Source organism: Ochotona princeps, chromosome 17, assembly GCF_030435755.1.
Source record: "Ochotona princeps isolate mOchPri1 chromosome 17, mOchPri1.hap1, whole genome shotgun sequence".
NCBI lineage: Eukaryota > Metazoa > Chordata > Mammalia > Lagomorpha > Ochotonidae > Ochotona > Ochotona princeps.
Window position 1 is genome coordinate 18360842 of NC_080848.1, and position 16337 is coordinate 18377178.

Genomic DNA, 16337 nt, shown 5'->3' on the forward strand with positions numbered 1-16337 from the left:
TATGACCACGTGTAATGAAATTTTAACCTTCAGATAGTTTTTTTTGTGTTCAACTTTTAAAAAAAAATTAAGCACAAAAGGAAAAGTAAATGTCTCTCCTGAGTACTTGAAATGGGTACAGTGGAATGGAAAACTGATAGACCTGTGCAAGAGTTTTCTTATTTTGGTGTGGCAGTTACTGCCAAAGTTGGCAGTTCCTTGGGAAGGAGACTGAAGTAAAGCAAAATAGTGAAAACATGTGGGACAGAAGAATAACACCTAGGCCCAGTTTTGTGGGCCTGAGTGAGTTTTCGGGAGCCAGGTTCTTTACTTAGGGAGTACATTCTAGGATTTAAAAAGAAAAAAAAGTTTTTTAAGGGTTGAGTATTAAGATTTCCAGTCAAAGCAATGCTTTTCTTAAAATATCTGCAGCACACTCTTACATACAGTTGATTTCTCAGATTCGCAACAAGCCATTCACTGAAACTATTAAAGTGGGTGTGAAGACATACAGTTAGAAGCAGTCCTGGTACCATGACAGCTGGAATTTATGATGCAGTTTTCCTGCCTGGAACATGATCATGCACTCTTTCTGCTCTTTGTAGGGACAACTCTGGATTATTCCTTAACTCCTTGAGCTCTAAGCTCTGAGGCCTTGAAGGCCAGGAGTTGTCAAACTATTAAAGTACGATGACACAGAGGCCAAAGCAGAAGAACGTCACGGTTTCCACTGGGCTGACTCCCCCGCCTACTCACACATGCTCGTTTCTCCCGCCAAAGTGGCGTCAGGGTTAGGTTCTCACCATCCGACGCCCTGATTGGAGGCCCTGCGAGCATTTCAGCCCATTGGGCGCCCGCGGCGGCAGAGGGGCGGGGGAAACCACAGGCCCTTCTGCCGCGCCCGCCCCCAACCCACGCCACGCACCCCTCCCCGAGCCAAAGGAACGGGTGCCCGGCTCGAGCACCGCACCCCCTGACCCCAGGGTGCGGCGTCGCCGTCATTCCCGGAGCGGAGCGCTCGGCCTTCCCCTTCCGCGCAATTAGCCCCTGCCCTCCCGAGCCATGCACGAGACACACGTCCCGCAGCGGCCCCCCAGGCCCGCCTGCGGCACCCCGTAATGCAATCCACCGGGGCGGGGGAGGCGACGGCGACGGCTACAGCGGCGGCGGCGTTGGCAACAACAGCACTGCCCTAATCTAGAGTCATCCCGAAAGAGGAGGAAAATGGCTCCGAGCAGGGACCGCCTGCTGCACTTTGGGTTTAAGGCGACAGTGAGTGCTAGGGGAAGGGAGCTGGGTGGCCAGAAAGGATGTATATGCCGGCAAAGCTCCTGGGGAAGAGTAGTGACAAGACTTGGGTTTGGGGCGTGTGTGTGGAGGTGGGAGGGCGGAGGGGACTAGGCAGGGAGCTTAGATTCTGTGGGTTGGTGCGTGCCTGTTTGCTCGCGGAAGGGAGACCAGAAGACACAAGAGGGGCTCCCGCGCACTGTGCTGTCCTGCTCGGCTCGTCCGTCAGCGGTCCGCGAGCACGCGCGCACTCGCACCCGCCTCACAGCCCGCACTCCCCCCCACCCCGACCCGCCAACTCCACCTCCCCACCCTGCACAAACACACACAGAGCCACTTCCCTGCCTCTCCGTCTCCCGGTGGGTTCGCCTGCCTTGGGGGCTGGAGGGGCGCCCGTGCCGCCGCTCTCCGGCTGCTCCCGGGCGCTCCGTCAGGGGCTGCGCCGGGCATGGGGGAGGGGTGGTCCCGCGCCGCCGCCGCCGCCGCGCGCTCCTCCTCCTCCCCCCGGCGTTCCGAGGCCAGGGCGGCGGTGCCCAATGAGGAGCGGCGTTGCTGGCAGGTGGGGAGTGTTTTTGTTTTGGGTTGAAGTTGAGGTTGAGGAGAGGCGAGCTAGCGACGAGCCAGTCGTCGCGGCCGCGGGTGCCGCGGGACTCGGTGGAGGCCCAGCTGGAGCCGAGAGGTGTCTCTTCCTCGACCGACGGCCCGGGCCCGGCCCCTCGCTGGCCTCCTCCTCCTCGACCCGGAACTCCCGGGCCTGCCCTAGGCCCCCTGTCTTTTGCACGCCGCAGCGCCCAGCCCGGGCCGCACCCGCCGGCCTCATGAGGAGGGACGTGAACGGAGTGACCAAGAGCAGGTTTGAGGTGTGAGCTCGGGGGGTGTGGGAGGGGATAGGGTGTGGGGCTCCGGCGGCGTGAGAGGAAGGCCAGCCCCGCTGTTACCCCGTAACACGGGCTCCGCACGGAGCCTCCTCCCTGGCTGGGCGCCGCCACCCATCCGCCGGTGGGGCTGCGGGGACCCCTGTCTCCCTGTCCCCTTTCTGCGACCTGCGAGCCCAGGGCCGGCTCGGGCCTCTGCCCACCGAGGGAGGATTAGCTCTGGCGCCCTAATTCCAGCCCCCCTCCCCCCGAATCGCTCTGCTTTTCCACGCTTTACACAAACCCTTGGCTTGCTTGCTTTCACCCGGCGGCAGCCACAGTAGGGCTCCGACCCGGCAGAGCTTACTGCCTTTTTTTTTTTTTTCTGCCACGATCTTCGCGAGGCGTTTGTTTTCGCTGGAGGGACGAGATGGGGTTTAGGGTTGGGACATTTCTCCGAGTTGAAGTGCGCGGCGACTCCGAGTTTTCGGATCTGCTCGGTTTGGGTATTGTTCTGGGAACTTCCTCTTCTTTCCCGTTTGGTCTGCGCTCTTGTAGCTCATTTTTTTTTTTTTTTTCTGGGGGGGTGGCAACCCATAGATGGGGACCGAGAGGTCTGTGAGAGGTTGGAAAATCCGCTCTGGGCTGTTTATCTCTCACTTTGTCCCTTCTAACGGGACACGTTCATAGTCGTGGACCTGAGGAAGGGGGACCGTGTGGCACCGTGTGGGAGCTGCAACAGAGTAATTCTTGGGAAGCCAAGTGTTGTTAACCGTTAGTGAGTTACAGTCGGACACGTCTATCCCGGAAGATTCATGAAGAGATAAGGAAGAAACTGACACAGTGGGAGTCAGTGTTACCTAGCCTTGTCTGGCGCACGGTCAGGCTGACCTGGAATCACTCACAGCCCAGAGACACTTCAATGGTCTTCATCCTCCATTGGAAAGTCTAAATTGAAAGAAAGTTGCAGGAAACTCCCTTCTGCCTTCAGGAGTTTAAAAAGTTGGCCTCAGGGTCTTCAGTTTAATCTCTTCTTGATTTTGTTTTTATGCCTGGGGGGATAATACTCCCCCAGAGGTCAAAAAGTGTGTGGGGGGAGGGCAGTTTAAAATCAGAGCTGCAGTATCAAGTTGCAGATAAGAGAGTAGAGAAAATCAATAGGAAGAAAGTAGATATTTGGTGTTTATTTAGTAAGACATTGTGTTCTGTAGACTGTCCCAGTTAGGTTAATGTACTGTAGAAGACCAGCATGTTGAAAATATTACTGAATGGAAGGTTCAGCTGTTAATAGGACTACTGACCCGGTGGGCAGGGTGGTCTTTTCCTGCTCGGGTTAGCTCTGTATCATTTTGCTATTCACTCTGGGTTGCATCATTGCTGCAAAAAATTCTCTTGTAGTATGTGCTTTAAAATTATTGCCTATTTTTCTCATTGTGTTACATTTTAATCCAGTCTGTAGAGGTGAAGTAACAGGAGTTTTATTGCTTCATTAACTGTATCCATTTACTTTGATTATTAGGTGATTAGCAACTAACGCTTGCTAAATATGATTTGAAAAGGTAGAAAAAGAGTAAGAGAGAACAGATATAAAGCTGTGATTACAGTGTGTGTAAGCTAGGAGCTGTTTTTTCTGTGATTTTTTTTTTTAATGCCAAGTGAAAATGGTTAGAAGTGGTAGGTTAATGAGTATCTGAGTATTTCTTAGAACCATTTACCTCTTTATTGACCTAATTTACAAGTAGTGTAACAATTAATAACATGGTCTTTTATGAAACAATAAACTTACTGTTTGTTGAAAAATCATTTGAAATATTTACGTTCTATAAACAGGTAAATAAAGCCAGTTTTTCCCATAAAACATGTTAAATGATGTATTTATTCTCAAAATTACAGAATATGTTTTAGTGCTCGTTTCGGCAGCACATATACTAAAATTGGAAGGATACAGAATATGTTTTAAAAACCTGTTAATTTTACTGTTGTAACCACGTGGTTGATCCCTAGATGAGTGCAAGAAGTCTTTGTGGAAGATAATAGCTAATCTCAAACTGTGGTTATGGCTAATAGAGAAAGTACCAGACTTCCTTTTCTTGGGGATAACTGAAGCTCCTGGACCATTCATGATTGGTTCATTAAAGCCTTACAAGAATGTTTTGTTTAATAAGCTATTGGGTGTTCTGACTGGAAGCCACATACTTTAAAGCTCATTCCCAGGGGTTGAGCATTAAGGAAAGAGAAGAAAAACAAAAAACTGGAGTACCTGTTAAATTTGTTTAACAGTCATAGTGGATGACTGGTGGGTGAAGTTAGAGGTCTGGGGTTGTAAACATTCTCGTTTCTTGCTCTGTTAGCTCCATTACATCTATATAATAGTGAGCCTTTACATTAGCATGTGTATGTTGAATTGTGTTAATCACTTCATTGAAAGTCATACTACTAATAGTAAATGTTGCTTTGTGGCAAGTTTTGATAACCTTCTTTCAAATTTAATGATGGTCCTTGAGTGATCCTTACAGTCCAGGCACCAGGCTAGGTGTTTAACATTGGTTACTAAGTCTCATTCTGTTTTACAATTGAGGAATGTGAGGGCCTGAGAGGTTAATTAAACAGGTGTTCAGTTTACACAGCTACCAAGTGAATGAACCATGATTCCTAGCTGCATTTTTTTTTTTTTACTCTACTCTGTTTTTAGCATAACTTTGCCAGAATCCCCTAAATCTGTGATTTAAGTTTTGTTTTTAATTAAAAGCTGAGGGCTATATTTCTCCTCTGGCTTTTTTAATTTTTTTCTGAAAAAGTGATTCCAATATTTTGTTTCATCATATTGCTGAGGATGCACTCTTATCCTCTAATTGAAGAACATTGTGCGTAAGAAATAGCCATATTTTCCAAATTGATGCATGTGAAAATTGCTATGTATTTTTCCAATGTATAGTAGTCATTTGTTTCACTTTTTGAAAAGTCTTGATAGAGTTGACGGCACTTAATTGTCTAATATACTTAATATATCTAACATCCTATGTTCAAAAGGTACAGAGATCCGTGATGACATAATCACAGTTGGTGCTGTATCACAGAGGAGTAATCCAGTATCTGTAGTGCTGGCACCCCATATGGGTGCTGCATGAAGTCCCATCTTCTCCACTTACTATCTGGCTCCCTGTTGATGTGTCTGTGAAAACAGTGCAAGATGGCCAACTCACCTGTGTTGTCCTACCCTTGTGGGAGACCCTGAGTAAGCTCATGGCTGCTGACTTGGAATCAGCTTGGCTCTGGCCATTTGAAGAATGAACCAGCAGATGCAAGATATTTCTCTATCCTTCTTGCTCTAACTCTGTTTTTCAAATTAAAAAAAAAATCTTTAAAATTATGGAATCAGTACTAATATATAAAGTAAATTCAATTAGAATATCCATTACTTAAAAATCAACATGTGCATGAAAAACAGATAAATCATTAGGTAATGAAAATTACTGTGTTTTCTTTACATTGAGTTATTAAAATTATGGGCTCACTTTTTATAAAATTTTTTTGGGTATTTAAGTTCTATAATTCTTAGGGTTTAATCAATTTTTATATTAAAGATTTTGCATTCATTGAATAGATTTATTGTTTCAAACATTCATGTTTTTAAGGTGTTGTTTCATGTTTTTAGGTCATTTGGTGGAGTTGGTGGTGCTTTTAACTTAAAAAAAATGTTTATATTTTAGTTGCCAAAGTTGTGTATTTTCACATCTTGGGATCATTTTTCTTGCAAATCAATAGGTATTTTTGTGATAGAGCAAAGATTCCATTCCTATCCTGTAGATTGTTTCCTGCCTGGTTCCAGATTGGAAACTGAATTAGAAGTTTCAGTAGTTTAACTAGTATACTTCTGTGGTTTGGAAGGGTATTTTTAGATGTTCAAAATAAAATATTCCATGACACTAGGAAAATCCAAGGGAGGGAGAGAGGAGAAAGAATGCCCTTAAACTGACCAACTGGAGCTGCTTGTGCATAGTTGTCTTACACTGTTTCTCTGTTTGATTTTCCAGATTTATTGAATTCTTGGATTAGATCCCGATGCAGAAATTAACTCAGAAAAACCAGGGCATCCAACTGTATTTTTATAGTGTTGGTTAAAGCATATGGCTCCATTTGATAAAAATATTTTAACAGAATATTGACTGATAACTGGTGATGGTACTGAACCACTCAGTAGGATTTGTACTTCATTTGTATTGCTTAGTTATATAAAAAACATATATTTAAGTGTGATGAATCCAAATCAAATTTATATTAGCTTTTGAAGACTTCATGTTAAAACAAATAGCTGTTGAGGTAGTTATCAGATGCAGCTGTTTGGTAGAGGTGTGAATTATAGCTCTAGGTAAGCCACCTTTCTATTTGATAATCATGTTTCTTCAAACTTGATTTTAGAATTTTTTTTTACAGATTTGCTTTGTTTTGCCTGTATAATTGTGTCATAAAATGAAATAATTTATTTTAAAAGATTCATTTTATTTTTACTTGAGAGACAGAGCTACAAGGAGTTGGAAAGACAGAGAGGGCATTCAGTTCCCAAGTGGCTGAAATGTTTTTTAGCTGAGCTGATATTAAAGTCACTGTTGGATCATGACAGTCAAAAAAAGTTGGTCAAATATGAAACAAGTATTGTCAATTCCTTCTGTTATTTTAATTCTGTTATTTTAATCTCAGGAATTTCTAGGCAAAACTAAAAAGCAAGTAGACCACCATGAAAGTGAGTAGTAAAGCCATCTTTGGCTTTACTTTGCTACTAAGGTAGAAATTATCTTTGTAACAACATGGTTTTGAGACTTAGGAATATATCAAATACTGGTCTAAAGCTAATACTATGAAATTTACCAACCTCAATAATGAGGTGTTTTGTTGGTATGACTTTTTAAAAATAAATATTACTTTGGAGAGATCCATTTGTTTATTTAAAAGGCTGAGTTGCATGAGTGATTGGGGGGGAGATAATGATCTCTTTTCTCATGACTCCCCTGGCAGGATCCAGTGTTGGGAGTTGACCAAATCTATTCCAAAAAATGAGTTGGAGGCAGGCTCTTAGAAGCTCAGGAGTCTTTATTCACCCACTTGGTGCCGACCACTGGACTGTGATATTCCACCACACGTGGAAGAGGGGAGCAGCCTCCACCAGCCATGAATCGAGTCAACTAAGAGAACATTGGTATATGGTAGGAATTATTCAGTCAACTACAGTGGTGCAAAACATGGGTACCCTATCAATTTAAACATTGTGCACCATAAACTATCCAATCAGTAAGAGCTTGTTCCACCTAGGAGGCAAACGGGTAAGCACACAGGTCCTTCCCACTCTGTTTACAGAAAACAGTTTGGTTCAATCAGTATACTGCCTGAGCTGTAAGAGAAAAACAAGATCTCATCTGGAATGAGATAAGCACTCACGTTCCCAAAACTCAAAATAATGGCAAAAGTCAGGTTTTGGACATGTCCCAAGACCTAGCTTCATTGTCACCATTTTATGTTGTATGGGTTGTCACACCATAAGTCTAGAACTTGATCCAGGCCTGCTTTGAGAGTTTCAAGGGCCGAAGAACATGGACCATCTTCTGCTTTCGCAGGCTCCTTAGCAGGGAACTGGATGGGAAATGGAGCAGCCTGGACAATCTAGCAGGGGGTTGTTTAACCCATTGCACTGCCTTACTGCGAATGGAAGTAAACTTGCTAATCAACTGGACAAGTCAGGAAGGTATGATTTCATAATCATTTCTTAGTGAAAACTGGAAAAGTGTTCTCAGTTTTCCAAGCATTCAGCATACTAATAAAGTTTGCACTGATCAAATGCCATACCCATAGCTATTTCAGATACTTTTGTGTTTACATCCCTATATTCAGGGTGAGGAATTTTATGCAGCAGGAGGGGCAGGCAAAAGGAAACAGTCAAGTTTCTAGGTTAGGGCAGGCTCTTAAATATAAAGTACTTATTCTTATGCATATGTCACCTATTTGTTGATAGTTCCAGGAAGTCCAACCACCACTCCCTGTGTGCTGAATTGCAATTACCAAGAATAGCCAGCTTTATTTTGTTTTCTTTTTCACCTTTTTCGAAATGGGTGTGGAAAAGAAAAGGAGCTGGAGAAGGGATTTGCAGTTCCTAACAATTGAACAATTTAAGTGTTGGCTACAAGATTTTCTGGAGTTAATTTTCTTTTTTAAAGATTTTATTTTTATTGGGAAGGCAGATTTACAGAGAGGGGGGAGAGAACAGGCTTGCATCCACTGGTTCATTCCTCAGGTGGCTGCAATGACTGGAGCTGAGCTGATCTGAAACCAGGAGCCAGGAGCTTAGCCTGGGTCTCCCATGCAGATTCAGGGTCTCAAGGCTTTGGGGAATCCTTTGCAGTTTTCCCAGTCCGCACTTTTATGGAATTCTGGCACATGCAAGATGAGGATTTAGCTGCTGGGTCCATCTGGCACATTTTTTTAAAAAGATTTATTTATTTTTATTGTAATGGCAGATTTACAGAAAGGAAGAGAGAAAAATCTTGTGTCTGCTGATTCACTCCCTAAGTGGCTGCAACGGCTGGAGCTGAGCTGATCCCAAGCCAGGAGTCAGGAGCTTCTTTCAGGTCTCCCACCATGCAGGTGTAAGGTTCCAAGGCTTTGGGCTGTCCTCAGTGGCTTTCCCAGGCCACAATAAGGAAGCTGTATGGAAAGTGGAGCAGCCAGGACATGAACCAGTGTCCATATGGGATGCCAGCAGATGCAAAGCAAGGATTTAGCCACTAGGCTCGTGCCAGGCCCCCATCTGTTACCTTCAATGTTCTAATCTGAAATTGATTTCAATAATGAATGAAAGTCTTAAGGTACTATAATCAGGAATTTTGAACCATGAAATACAAATTATGTGCGACACCTTTGTGTGTTCTGTGTGTATAATGTACTAATTCTGATGAAGTTCTAGTGTATAGCCTTGATTGTGTTACTTCTCTCTACCTCTATTTTTTTTTTTTTAAGATTTATTTTATTTTTATTACAAAGTCAGATATACTGAGAGGAGGAGAGATAGAGAGGAAGTGGAGCTGCCGGGATTAGAACCAGCGGCCACATGGGATCAAGGCAAGGACCTTAGCCACTAGGCCACACTGCCGAGCCCTCTACCTCTATTTTCTGAAATCTAATCTTCCTTTTTTTTTTTAAGGTTTATTTTTTATTGGAAAGTCCGATGTTTCACTCCTCAAGTGGCCACAATGGCTGGAGCTGAACCGACCCGAAGCCACGAACCAGGAGCTTCTTTAGGCTCTCCCACCATGCAGATGTAGGGTCCCAAGGCTTTGGGCTGTCCTCTGCTGCTTTCCCAGGCCACAAGCAGGGAGCCAGATGGGAAGTGGGGCTGCCGGGATTAGAATTAGCACCTATTTGGGATCCAGGTGCCTGCAAGGTGAGGACTTTAGCTGCTAGGATACTGCGCTGGGCCCTCTAAACTTCCTTGTCATGTGAATATTCTGTGGTTCTCTGTAAAGAAATTAGATAGTTTACTGCTGATATGCTTTAATTTCTTTGTTTAGAACTGCTAGTAAAGAAACTCCAGTTGGGCCTAGTGATTAAGATGCTGATTAGGACACTTGGGTTTCAAGTTGGAGTGCCTGGGGTTGACTATCTGGCCCTGGCACTTGAACTCCAGTTTCTTACTGATGTGGGCTCTAGGAAGTAGCAGTAATGCATGGCTCATTATTTGGGGTCCTACTATTTGTGTGGAAGAACTGGATTGAGTTTCTGTGTCTGCACCTTGTTCCTGGCCATTGCAGGCATTTGAACAATGAATAACAGCAAATGGGAGTGGTTTCCTCTCTGTCTCACAAAATAAAAGAAAATCCAGTTAGGCTTTGCAATTTTTAATTTTTAGGATTTAATTTACTTGAAAGAATTAAAAGGACCAGTGCGGTGGTTTAATTGATTAATTCTCTTCTTACAAGTGCTGGCATCCAATATGGGCACCGGTTCATGTCTAGCTGCTGCACTTTCTGTCCAGCTGCCTGCTTACGGTCTGGGAATGCAGTAAAGAGTGACCCAAAGCCTTGGGGCCCTGCACCCACGTGGGGGAACCTAAAGATGCTCCTGGCTCTTGGCTTCAGATTAGCTTAGTTCCAGCCATTGTGGAAATTTGTGAAGTATAAATCAATTAATGGGGGCCCGGCGGCGTGGCCTAGCGGCTAAAGTCCTCGCCTTGAAAGCCCTGGGATCCCATATGGGCGCCAGTTCTAATCCCAGCAGCTCCACTTCCCAACCAGCTCCCTGCTTGTGGCCTGGGAAAGCAGTCGAGGACGGCCCAATGCATTGGGACCCTGCGCCCGCATGGGAGACCTGGAAGAGGTTCCTGGCTCCTGGCATCGGATCGGCGCGTACCGGCCTGTTGCGGCTCACTTGAGGAGTGAAACATCGGATGGAGGATCTTCCTCTCTGTCTCTTTATTGGGAAGGCAGATTTGCAGAGAAGGAGACAGGAGGAAAGATTATCCATCTGGAGGTTCACTCCCAAAGTAACAGACTGGCACTATTTAAGAGCATTAGCTTTGAAGCCCAATGTTGAACCCTAGGTTTGCTACGAGTCATGTATGTGATTTTGGATATGGCTTTTAATTTCTTTGTGTCTAAAATTTTCAGTCTCTAAAATACATATGGTATCGCATTTCATTTTGAGTTTTAAGTTTTATAATGTTTGTACAGTATCCAAGAAACTCTCTGATGTAACAAGGTTGGAATAGATGATTCCTACTATTGTGTTACTTTATGGAGAAGTGATTGTCAATAGACTTTTGTAAAGCACTACTTTGAATTTTCTAAAACAAGTTTGTATAAATGAAATACTCTTTTATAAAGGGAATAATGTAACTAATCATCCCTTTATCCATCTGACTCACTTATGAGTTTTAATCAGTCTGACCAATAGTAATTTAGCAGTGTCTCAGTCTGGAGTTCAGACTGCAGCCGTCACTGTACTCATTGTTAAGCAAATGTGGATAAATGTCTCCTAAGATGAGAATCTGGCACCAAATTGTAAGTTGACATTTGAAAACATTGGATCAGTCAGCTTTTACCCACTAGAAACTGATCTTTCTTTCTTTGATTTTTGGAAAAGAAAGCTATGATACAATCAAACACAACAAGGAGAGATGCACTTAGGTTTTACACAGAACCCCCGCATTGTGGGTGCCCTTCATCAATACTCATCCTCATCAGTTTTTGAAAATTGTTTGCATGTAAAGTGTACGTTGGAAAAAATCATGTTGCAGCTTAATTCTATAATCTACTTGGTATAAAAGAAATCTACATATTTTGGGATTCTCTGCATAAAATTAAACATGTATTTAGTGCTTTAATTTTTCCCGGGAATAATAAGTGCTAGAAGAGTCTTCATTAATACTTAGTATTCCTTTTTTTTTTCTTTTTTGGTTTCTTGGTTGTTGTTTTTATTATGTTATTTTTTTTAAACCTTGCAGGCTGTTTTTTTTTATAAAGATTTATTTATTTATCATTTTTATTGAAGAGGTAGATATACAGAGAAGGGGAGAGACAGAAAAGATCTTCCATCTGTTGATTCACTCCCCAAGTGACCACAAAGGCCAGAGCTGAGCTGATCCGAAGCCAGGAGCCAGGAACTTCTTCCAGGTCTCCCATGCCGGTGCAGGGTCCCGAACTTTGGGCCGTCCACAATTCTCAAGGGTTTGGGCTTCCTCAACTGCTATCCCAGGCCACAAGCAGGGAACTGGATGGGAAGTGGAGCTGCCAGGATTAGAACTGGCGCCCATATGGGATCCCAGCGCGTTCAGGGGAGGACTTTAGGCACTAGGCCATGCCGCCGGGCCCCCTATTGTTTTTAATACTTTGTATTCTTACAGCTTATTGATGCTATACAAAAGAACATTCCTTTCCAAATCTAGATATGATTTTCTTAAGTAGAACAACAAAAATATATGACTTAACTGAAATCTGTCATTCCTTCAGAAGGAGTCATTGCATTCATACTGTGAGTCTCAGAAGGTGGAGTGTTGGCTCCTACTGAAAGGAATTTTGTCTGAGCTCATTATTCTCCAGCCCAGACAGAAGCATGTGGCCTAAATATAGGAATCAAGAGCTCAAGAGACCTAATCTTGGCACACTAAACGCACATGGAGCCCTTGGGACAAGCACTTAACTTTCTGTGTCTTTGCAGCGTTAAAATTTTCAATCTCTATCATAATTCAAGTTGGGTTCATGGTAGTTAAAAATCAGATCCAGGGCCCAGTGCGATGCTATAGTGGTTAAATTTCTCGCCTTGCAAGTGCCAGGATCCAATGTGGGTGCTGGTTCCCGGCAGCGCTGCTTCCCATCCAGCTCCTTGCTTGTGGCCTGGGAAAGCAGTTGAGGACAGCCCAACGCCTTGAGAGGCGTTGTGTGGGAGAGGCACCATGTGGGAGACCTGGAAGGGGCTCCTGGCTTCAGATTGTCTCAGCTCCAGACATTGCGATCACTTGGGGAGTGAACCATTGGACGAGAAGATCTTCCTCTCTGTCTCTCCTTCTCTCTGTATATCCATTTTTCAATAAAAATAGATAAATATTTTTAACAAACATTTTCCAAATTGGATCATGTAGATTTACAAACTCAAGTGGCTAATAGAATAATAAAAAGAGACCCACAAGAGGCTTGTGAAAGTCCATTAAACTGGGAGTAGAATATGTTTAGGAAAGTGTAACTAAAAGTTGTGTTCAAAAGGCCTCAAATTTGGTGAATTTTTGTAGGCGGTAAGATGCTACTCGGCACACTTACAGCCTGAGTCAGTCCCTGGTTGAGTTCAGACTTTACTCCTATTTTCAGGTTCTTGCTAATATGCACCCTGGGAAGGAGCATATAATGGCTCAAAAACTTGGGTCCCTGACACCCGTGTGGGAGACCTGTAATGAGTTCTTGGTTCCTGTCGCTGTCCTGCAGCGATGGACTTGGTGCACGGAGCTGATAATAACATGCTTGGACTACTGACTGATGATCAATAGCCAAAATTTATTAGGGGCAACAGACTTTATATGCTGAGGGTCATACAGGATTAGGGTAGAGATACTTAGTTCATCAACAGAACCATCAACTGTTTCTATGCCTTAGTTTGGAAGTCCTTTTGCCTTGTATATTACTTCCCACTCAACTGTTCTTATACAAATGATATCTCATCAGGTATACAAAAGGTAGCCATACAGTTGTTCTCATGCAAAGGATATCCAATCAGTCACACACGAGACATCCATTCAGTTGTTTATCATACAAATATTGTCCCATCAACTGTAATCCTGTGCTCGCTGACTATGTCACCATGTCCTCCTACAATTCCTGTGCCTAACCCTAGCTGTTGTGGGCGTTTGGGAAGTGTACTGGCATCTGAAAGATTTCTGTTACTTATGTGCCTCTTTCCCCTCCCCCACCGCCCTCTCCAATATAATTCTGCCTTTGAAATAAAGTTTTTTTTTTTAATAAATAATGGCTCAATTATCTTCTTCCTGTCCCGCAATGCCTTATTAAAATAATAATAATAATAGGGCCTGGTGCCATGGCCTAGCGGCTGAAGTCCTTGCCTTGAACGCGTCGGGATGCCATAGGGGCGCCAGATCTAATCCTAGCAGCCCCACTTCCCAAACAGCTCCCTGCTTGTGGCCTGGGAAAGCAGTCGAGAATGGCCCAAAAGTCTTGGGACCCTGCACCTGCGTGGTTCCTTGCATTCGCTTAGGGAGTGAATCAGCGGATGGAAGGTCATCTTTTCTGTCTTTCCTCCTCTCTGTGTATTTGGCTTCTCAATAAAAGCAAATAAATTTAGAGAGTGAACTAGCAGATGGAAGACCCCTTCCTGTATATAAAATCTGCCTTTCAAATAAAAATAAGTAAATCTTTAATAAAAATTTAAAAATACAATTTATGGCATGCAGCTAAGAAATCTGAGAATGTGTATTGTCTAAAGCATGATTTTTAAAATAAGTAAGAGCTTTAATATGTAAAGTAGTACATTGAAACTATCTCCATAGCAATAAGATGATAGAGAATGAATGAAATGTAAAATTACTAACCTGACACATTGTCCCGATATTCTGTGAGTTTTCAATTTCTGCAGCATGGACTAGCATTAGTTCTTGAGGGAACTGAACTACTTTCACTTGGTGTATCAATCCCTGTGGCATTTTGGAATCTGGGATTGTGTTAAATGCTTGGTAATCCTGAGTTATATCCCATTGTTGTTTGATAGTATCCACTTCATAAGTGTTTTTTTTTTTAATGCTTCTATAGATGAGTGGGAGTGAAACTGGTAGAAAAGTGGATGTGAAATCACCACTCTGAATTTTCCATTTGTTTATTATAGCCTCAAAAGAAGTTTCCAATATGGTGCTGAAGATTTCCAGGATTGAGTAACACCAATTCAACACAAGATCCCAATCAATCCCATGAGTTCTTTGAAGTTCATGGAGTCGTCCTGGCCCTAGAATGTTGCTGAAGCCAGTGATAGGCAATAAGCAGAAGGCATGTTAAACAGAAACCAGAGTAAAAGAATGTAGCTCTTTTGTTTTGGAAGGAGCAGTAGAAATCAGTAATGAACATAGGTTTTGGCTTAAGTTAGTTAAAACAGAAGCATAGAAGAGGGCTTGAAATATGGAGCCAGATACTAGAAGGTGTCCAAAGAAGAAAGTTTGACCTATTAAGTAATGTATTTGTTTTCTAAACACCATTCATTAGTGATTTTTATCTAGAGATTTCTTTCCTTGGAGATTTTTAGTCATGAGATGGTAATGTACTGGCAGTAGTTTGCTTCTAGATGGCAATTATACCTCTATTAGGGACAAGATGTTGGGTGGAGGAATTACAAATTTATTTTGTTCAAGGTTTATGTAGCCATACAAAAATGTTTTTCCTTTTAGAATCTGGCAAGAAAACCAGCCAATTGGAAAAACATCTGGTATTGGTTGAGCGAGGGAATGGCAGAATCAGTAAAAATTATTTATATGAAAATATCTTTAAAAATCTTCAGCTTCAACTCTGGGTTTATGAAAATTGATTCTTCATCTTGCCTTAAATATTCCTGCCACCAGAATATTTCACCTATGTTGAACTACCTTTGTATGTCACAAATTTTGCTCAAGTCTATGAAATTGAGTTCTTGAACCTGTTGTTGTAGCATTTGCTGTCTTAGCAACCACCCTATAAAGCAGTGGCTTATACCAGTTTTCAACTTGAAAATCAGTGTTATTTCGACTACATCTGTTTGCATGGATCGTGCCACCATTGTCAATTTAGATTCAAAGGGTGAAGAAATAGACCCTTTTTTTTTTTTTTTCAGGCGAAGCATAGCGGAATCAAACTGCAAATGGGCATTGTCCCAAGGCATTATGATTTGTTTGGGAGGCATTATATACATTTATTACAGAGAGTGTTAGTCAAGTTTCTGTCAGTACAATGAAGTACTGTGGACTTGTGGTGTAAGATCAAGCAGCCATGGCAGCGGGTGGCACTTGCAGAGCACACACAGAGCATGGGACACAGCAGGCCAGGAGGTTTAGGGAGTGAGTGACCCAACCCTGTCTCCAGAATTAACTTCTGATGGCTCATTCCTACTCGCTTGAGGACTTCCCACAGAATCTGCTCCCTGAACCATCTAGTTGCTAATGGTATTATTTCATTCTTTTTAATGGCTGAATAATATTCCATGGAATAGGTGTACCACAGTTTCTTTAATCACTCCTCTTTGGGTGGGCATCTGGATTGTTTCCATGTCCTTGCTATTGTAGATCGTGCTGCTGCAAATATAGGATTATAGTGCCCAGCGCAATAGTGTAGCGGTTAAAGTCTTCGCCTTGCACGTGCCGGGATCCCATATGGGCATTGGTTCTAATCCCAGCGGCCCTGCTTCCCATCCAGCTCCCTGCCTGTGGTCCAGGAATGCAGTCGAGGACAGCCCAAAGCTTTGGGACTCTGCACGCGTGGGAGACCTGGAAGGGTCTCCTGGCTTTGGATTGGCTCAGCTCTGATTGTTGCAGTCACTTGGGGAGTGAACCATCGGACGAGAAGCTCTTATCTGTCTCTCCTCCTCTCTGTATATCCACCTTTCCAATAAAAATAAATAAATCTTTAAAAATATATATATATAGGATTACAGATCCCCTTCTCATGGCATTGTGGCATAGCGGGCAAAACTGAATCCTGTAATGCCAACATAACA

The 16337-nt window shown here is 43.2% G+C and overlaps 1 protein-coding gene across 5 annotated transcripts in view; it reads left to right on the forward strand.

Moving 5' to 3' along the window:
- The first annotated feature begins 1122 nt into the window (after nucleotides 1-1122).
- FBXL20 (F-box and leucine rich repeat protein 20) overlaps nucleotides 1123-16337 on the forward strand; it is a 53803-nt gene continuing 38588 nt past the window's right edge. Inside the window, exon 1 of one of the 5 annotated variants that reach the window (XM_058676692.1) lies at nucleotides 1123-1251. In XM_058676692.1, coding sequence (XP_058532675.1) covers nucleotides 1204-1251 — 48 coding nt within the window. In that variant the 5' untranslated portion in view covers nucleotides 1123-1203. Of the gene's footprint in view, nucleotides 1252-1787; nucleotides 2127-16337 lie in introns of those variants that run through there. The other 4 variants (XM_058676696.1, XM_004591139.2, XM_058676693.1 and 1 more) reach the window with 4 other exon arrangements.